The 6,935-nt window shown below is 40.1% G+C and overlaps 1 protein-coding gene across 1 annotated transcript in view; it reads right to left on the reverse strand.

The window, feature by feature from the left end:
- fgf10a (fibroblast growth factor 10a) overlaps positions 1-6,386 on the reverse strand; it is a 121,010-nt gene extending 114,624 nt beyond the window's left edge. The window contains exon 1 of the mRNA XM_043701493.1: positions 5,488-6,386. Coding sequence (XP_043557428.1) covers positions 5,488-5,776 — 289 coding nt within the window. The 5' untranslated portion in view covers positions 5,777-6,386. The remainder of the gene's footprint in view (positions 1-5,487) is intronic.
- Between the last annotated feature and the right edge of the window lie 549 nt (positions 6,387-6,935).

A 6,935-nucleotide genomic window follows, 5' to 3' on the forward strand; every position in this document is an offset into this window, starting at 1 on the left:
GGGAAGGGCACGGGCGGTATGGTGTTGCCTCGTCTCATGAACGAGGAGCAGACTTTAAAATTTCGGAGCCCCTGTAGAAATGCATTTAATTGATTAACCGAATGGTCGATTATCTGAACGAAATATTGCCCGCCCATCACGTTCGGATAATCGAGGTTCCCCTATATATTGTAAATAATTGTGATCCCAACACAAATCCTTGTGGAATCCCAATGGTTATACAGGTCACCAACTTGAAAAAGAATCCCTTATCCCCACTTGCTGTCTCCTGCCCATTAGCCAATTCTTTATCCATGTCTCCCATAGCATTGGTTGTTATTTTGTGGAATATGTTTTTGTGAGGTATCTTGTCGAACGCCTTCTGGAAGTCCAAATACAACACATCTACTGGCTCCCCTCCATCCACTCTGGTTGAGACTTCCTTGAAAAAATCTAATAAATTAGTCAGACATGCTTTTCCTTTCACAAAGCCATATTGGTTCTGCTTGATTAGATTATGATTTTCCAAATGTTCTGCCATGACTTCTTTGATAATTGATACCAATACTTTTCTAACAATAGATGTTTTGCAAACTGGCCTGTAGTTTCCCACTTATTGCCTTCCTCCCTTTTTGAATTAGGGATGCCACATGTACAGTTTTCCAATCCTTCGATAACTTCTCCAGAATCAGTACTTTTTGAAAAAATTACAATCAATGCATTCACTATCTTGTCTTCCTTTAGCCCATGAGGTTGTTGAATACGACTTCTTAAGAGGGGAGATAACTGAGAATGCCTCAAAATTTCCTCAGTCAATCAGAAAGGAAGGTATTGAGGGTGGAGGTGAAAATCTAAGACTAAAGTATTTTCATTGTAACAAAGTGAGACTCATTCATTCAGAATGCTGAAAGTTCTGAGTGAAGTTCTGCATGGCACTTCTTGGTATTCATGTGAATGGAGTCCATATAGGGAGCTCAAAAGGGAAATGCCACAGATCAAATTGCAGTTGAAACTGCAGCAAGAGATCAGAAGTAAACACTGTTCTGAGTTCAGGAGAAGCAGATAGGATAAATATATAAATGGTTTTTGTCTAAAGGGATGATAACTCTTTCTTCTTCAAATGCTGCAGCCAAAACTACAAACTAAATTGAGGGATTTAGGTGCTGCTCAGACTTTGTACTGGAGAAGGGATGGAAACTGGTGAAGTCCACATTGATGCCCTAGGGTTGAAGGGTTCCGAGGCGAAAAATGAGGTGTTCTTCCTCCAGGTGTCGGGTGGTGAGGGAGTGGCGGTGGAGGAGGCCCAGGACCTGCATGTCCTCGGCTAAGTGGGAGGGGGAGTTCCCTTCAACCCCAGGGCTTCAATGTGGACTACACCAGTTTCCTAATTTCCCCTCCCTCCACCTTACCCCAGTTCCAAACTTCCAGCTTAGCACCATCCTCATGACCTGTCCCACCTGTCAATCTTCCTTCCCACCTAACTGCTTCACCCTCCTCTCTGACCTATCACCTTTACCCCTTCCTCCATCCACCTATTGCAACCCCGGCTACCTTCTCTCCAGCCCCACCCCCTCCCATTTATTCCTTCACCCCTTGAGGCTTCCAGCCTCATTCCTGAAGAAGGGCTCCTGCCTGAAATGTTGATTTTCCTGCTCTTTGGATGCTGCCTGCCCTGCTGTGCTTTTCCAGCACACTCTAATCTTGAAGCTATTCGGAATGCTAACCTTTGTTGCAAGAGGATTTGAGAAGTGTTGCTTCAATTGTATGCAGGTTTGGTTACACCACACCTGAAGTAGTATGTTCAGTTTTGATCTCTCTTATCTTAGGATAGATTGCCGTAAGAGTAGAATTAAAACTTCACCAGACTTGTTCCCAGTATGGTGGAATGGTCCTATGAAGAACGAATGGGCAAACAAGGTCTATATTCTCTAGAGTTTTGAAGAATGAGAGGTGATCACATTTTAATTGTCTTCAAGGGATAGACAAAGTCGATGCAGATAAGGTATTTCCCCTGGTTGGGGAGTCTGGAACCAGAGGGGCATAGTTTAAAAATATTAAAGGAGATTTCAATAAATGTTTGATTATAAATGATGTAAAGAGTTACAGAGACACTTATGGTAAAAGGCATTAAAGTGTTCAACTAGCGATGATCCTATAAAATAAAGGAAGTGCTTGAAGGGGCTAAATGGCATACTCCTGTTCCTATATTTCTAACCAATGCTGATTCAATAACCAGGTATTTTACATGGCTAAGACTTCATAAGAACACAATGCATATGTGTTAAATGTGTTAAACCAGCATTTTTGATACACATGCCAGTTTTTGAAAAAAAAACAATCATCACGTGTTAGTAGAATGTGTTGGACCATTAACAAAAATGAAAGCAGGGACATAATATATCTTCACAATTATGGATGTGGAATCCTGAGTTCCAGAAGCTGTTTCTTTAAAGACAATCACAATTAGGGTGGAAGCAGAAAAGTTAAGTCAGTTTCGTGCTCATTATGGCCTACCAATTGAAATACAATTCAATCAATATTCTAAACTCATGTCTAAAGTTTCCCAGGACATCAGCAATGAATCGCAGATGCTGGAAATCTGAAACAAAAACAGAAATTGCTGGAGAAGCTCAGCAAGTCTGACAGCATCTGTGGAGACAAAGCAGAGTCAACCTTTTTGGTCCATTGACCTTTCTTCAGAACTTGTTCTCGGGCATCTGCATAGGAGTTGGATCCAATATTGTCCATGATCTAATCTTCTTCTGCTTCATCAATAACCTCCCCTCTATCATAAGCCCAGAAATGGGCATGTTTGCTCATTATGTGATACTCAGTACCATTCTTGACTCCTCAGATACTGAAGCAGTACATGTCCAAATGCAGCAAGATCTGGACAACTTCTGGGCAAACAAGTTTGGTTGACAAATAGCAAGTAACATTAGCAACACACAACTGCCTGACGATGACCATCTATAAAAAGAGATGATCTAACAATCATCCCTTGACATTCAATGGCGTTACTATCACAGAATCTCCACGAGCAATATCCTGAGTGGGTTATCACAAACCAGAAACTGAACTGGGCTAGCATATAAATACAATGGCTGTAAGAGCAAGTCAGAGGCTAGACAATCTGCAATGAATAACTCACCTCCTGACTCCCCAAAGCCTGTCCACCATCAATAAGGCACAAGTCAGGAGTGTGATGGAATACTCCTCATTTGTTTGGATGAGTGCTGCTTCAAAAACACTCAAGAAGCTTGACACCATCCACTTGATAGGCTCACAACATTGACTGCCTTCATCATTGAGGCTTGGTCGAAGCAATTTATACCAACGACAAGATGCACTGCAGAAATTCAACAAGGCTCCTTCAACAGAACTTTCCAAACCCACAATCACTTCCATCTCGAAAGACAAGGGCAACAGATACATGGGAATACCATTGCCTATAAGTTCCCCTTCAAGCCACCGACGGTTCTGACTTGGAAATTTGTCACAGTTCCTTTAGTGTCAGTGGGTCAAACTCCTGAAACTCCCTCCCTGAGTGTACCTCCACTTCATAGACTGCAGCAGTTTGAGAAAGTAGTTCACCCTCATCTTCTCACTGCTACCTTCTATGGATGGGCAATATTTGCTGGCCCAGCCATCTATGCACAAATGCCAATGAGTTAAAAGAAGATACATTTTCTAAACACCTCATTGTAGCTTTAGAAAAAATCTTCCACCCTTGTAAAATGAACAATCCTTGAAGTACAGCGTATTCAAATTGAATTCAACAACTTTAATCACAAATACATCTATTTTCCATTCTAACATTCTTGTTTAATTTACAATGAAAGAGATGCCCATCAACTGAAAACTGATATTAATTTTAATTCCGCTATCTTTTATATACCCCAGGGGCCACTGATTATAAGTGTACGATTACAAGCTTAGGAAACCACAAACTAAATATGATTGAAGAGGTAGCTTATTCAGACTCAAGAGTCATAAATTAATGGAGCAAATTGCCATCAGTGTGACGAATGTTGGGTCTGCTGAATCACTGACAAAAGAAATAGACACGTTTTTGATTAGGGAGTGGAAGGAGACTTACCGCTGTACAAAAAACAAATAAAATGGCCCATCAGGGCATATTCACAGAATTTTGGCAAACTCTGAAATTAGCTGGATGGCCTTCTCACATATTCCAGTCTTAATATATTCCTGTTATTCGCAAAACAGGGACAGAAAAAGATACTTAATAACCTTGAAAGATGCTTAAATCAGATTAACTCTGTTTATTGCCTAGAAGTGATTCCTAGTTTAAAGATAAGTATTACGTCATCTATTTTTTGTATTTATTTCTGATAAGGTAAGGTCCAATTCATTTATCAGTGAAAGTGATCTATTCCTTTCAGATCCCATTTCAATTTTAACTGTTTTCCAGAATTTTGTTTTCTATATTCTGTACGAACTGAAAATAGTTTGCAGATTCAGTTTCATGAATAAGTCATAGGACATTTTTTTCTACTCCTTTATCTATTATGCAATGATGACTGTGTACTTAGAGATTCCAGAACACAGAAACAAGACTCGTGCATTTTGGATGCTATGAAACAATAAATATGGGCAGATGGGGCCAAAGAGACCACAATTAATCTAATCTATGGTAAATGTCACTCTTGCGAAGCAGCGGCAAGTTGCCAAAGCATTGACACTGATAATGTCAGATGTAATGTTGAAATAAAAATAAACGTCCTATTTAACTAACTGAATAACATTTTCCTTCATGTTTTTAAGGCATTTGAGACTGTAAACAAAATCTTCATTGTTTAATATAAAGCCATGCAGAAAGAATGCTTGACAATTTTGAAACGATTTATTCTCCAAATAAAATCAAATGTGCTGCATTTGTTTTGGGATATGTTTTGCTAAACAAAGTATGTAGAAGCTTAAAATTCCAGAAGAATATGACGAGAATTTATAAATTTAGAGAATATCAGAAAGAACCACAATGTGCCATATATGTTACTGACAACACAGACATGGAATAGTATTGAGTTACCAGAAAGAAGGCATCAGGGAAGACAAATAGCTGTGGTGGTGCCTTAACTTTGCCTCTTAAACTGCCACCACTTAAAGCAACATGCGGGAAAAGAAATCAAAAACAGAACCAGACACTTCTTACAAACTTGTAGAAGACTCGGTGTTCTTAACTTTATGTAACACGGCTTCATTGACATCCAGTAACTGGTTGGAGGCTATGATAGCAATTTCGAGATTACTTGGATAATATTAACTGCTATCAAAGAAAATCATTCCAGCAAATATATGAGAATGCTAACAGCAGGCAACCTATCATGCTTTAAATCTCCCTCTCGAAGCATGCAAATGGTCTGCCTTAATGAAACAATGTGTTATTGCTGAAAAAAAAATCAGCTGTTCTAATTTTTAAAACAAAACTACAGTAAATGTTTTATTTCCTAACATCTGGAGAAAACTGAACGAGGATTCCATACTCACTGAAAGGGCAGTTTTCCTTCTTTGTTCCACCGACCTTGCCATTCCTGTCGATCTTGAGAAAGTATTTGGTGAAAGAGAACAATTTCCTCCACCGCACGTCTCCTTCCAGGTATTTGTAGCTGCGCACATGCCTTCCCAGGCTGGATGAAGACCTTGTAATATTTGGAGACAACATATCTCTGCTGATGTCATTGCAAGCAACAGACGAAGAACAGATGAGGAAGAGGAGAAGGACATAAGCCAGGTATGTAAAGGCTGAGGCACCCTTTGTCAGTATCCATTTCCACATTGTACTGAAGCTCTTGGCACTAGAAATAATCTCATAAGAAGAAACATACTGGAATGCCAAGGACACTTATGTGGTAGGTCGAGACTGTGTGGCTGGTCTTCTCTGTCTGACCTCTGTTATCCTTTGAATGAAGTTCATCAATATCCATAGCTCAGGTGATGAATCATCTCCTGTGTAGGATCTCTTTTGCCACCTTCCACGTTTGCACAATTACTGAGCTCTTCAAATATCTCTTCAGTGTATATTTTTTGTTAGGTCACATAAAGAGTTTTTTTGTTAATGTCCTTTTTCGAAAACCATTTGATAACATAACTCCACAAAGGTGTACGATGTACTACAGTGATCCCACTTTCTCTTGGCTCCGACACACAAAGGGTTTGAATCTGTTGAAGACAACCGACAGCTCAAAGAAGCTGGTGGCTTGAAGAGACAGAAGTTATTCAGCTTGCAGTAAACAGGTCAAAACCTGGTGAAAAATGTCAGTGATTACCACACTGAGGTGGGATGTGCTTACCGCTGTGGACAGCCTGTTATGGATCAGGCAGCAGTGGACATCTGAAACCATGTCCTGGAAGAAATTTCCTTCTGAGGGAACTATGCAGATCACTGATTGTAAGCCTTCTGGAGCTTTCAGTCTTGCTAATTGCCGTTACTGTTCCTCTTTCCTCTGAAAGCCGGCCACCAGCATGGGTTGTATAGTCATGCTTTACTAATCTCACTCTCTTCCGGGCTAAACCCAACTCCCTCTAGGGAGCCCCTTTGGACTTGCTTTCCAGCGTGGGCTTTTTTGGCAGCGAAGTACTTGAGAGCCACCTGGAGCTTTCTGCTTTCTGACTGATCCTGCACATGTGAAGGAGACCAATCTGCAGAGTCCTGCAAACCAGATTATATACTGGTCAGGAAGAGCAGAAAGACACAATTAGTTTCTTTTTTAACCTATGCCAGCTTAAAGGAGGTCCTAATTTAATGAATCATCTGCTCTTTGCTTCTGTAGAAGAAACAAAGTGTTCACACTTCTAGTCACAGATTTTATTTTTTTTAACCATGTGAGGTTTCAGACAATTTAAGAGCTTCTTATACTCACAGGATTAAAGAAGCCTCTATAAACAGTTTGTAATTACTAACTTGAGTCACTCTGAGTTACATTTCTCCGCAAAGC

Source organism: Chiloscyllium plagiosum, chromosome 1, assembly GCF_004010195.1.
Source record: "Chiloscyllium plagiosum isolate BGI_BamShark_2017 chromosome 1, ASM401019v2, whole genome shotgun sequence".
Lineage (NCBI taxonomy): Eukaryota > Metazoa > Chordata > Chondrichthyes > Orectolobiformes > Hemiscylliidae > Chiloscyllium > Chiloscyllium plagiosum.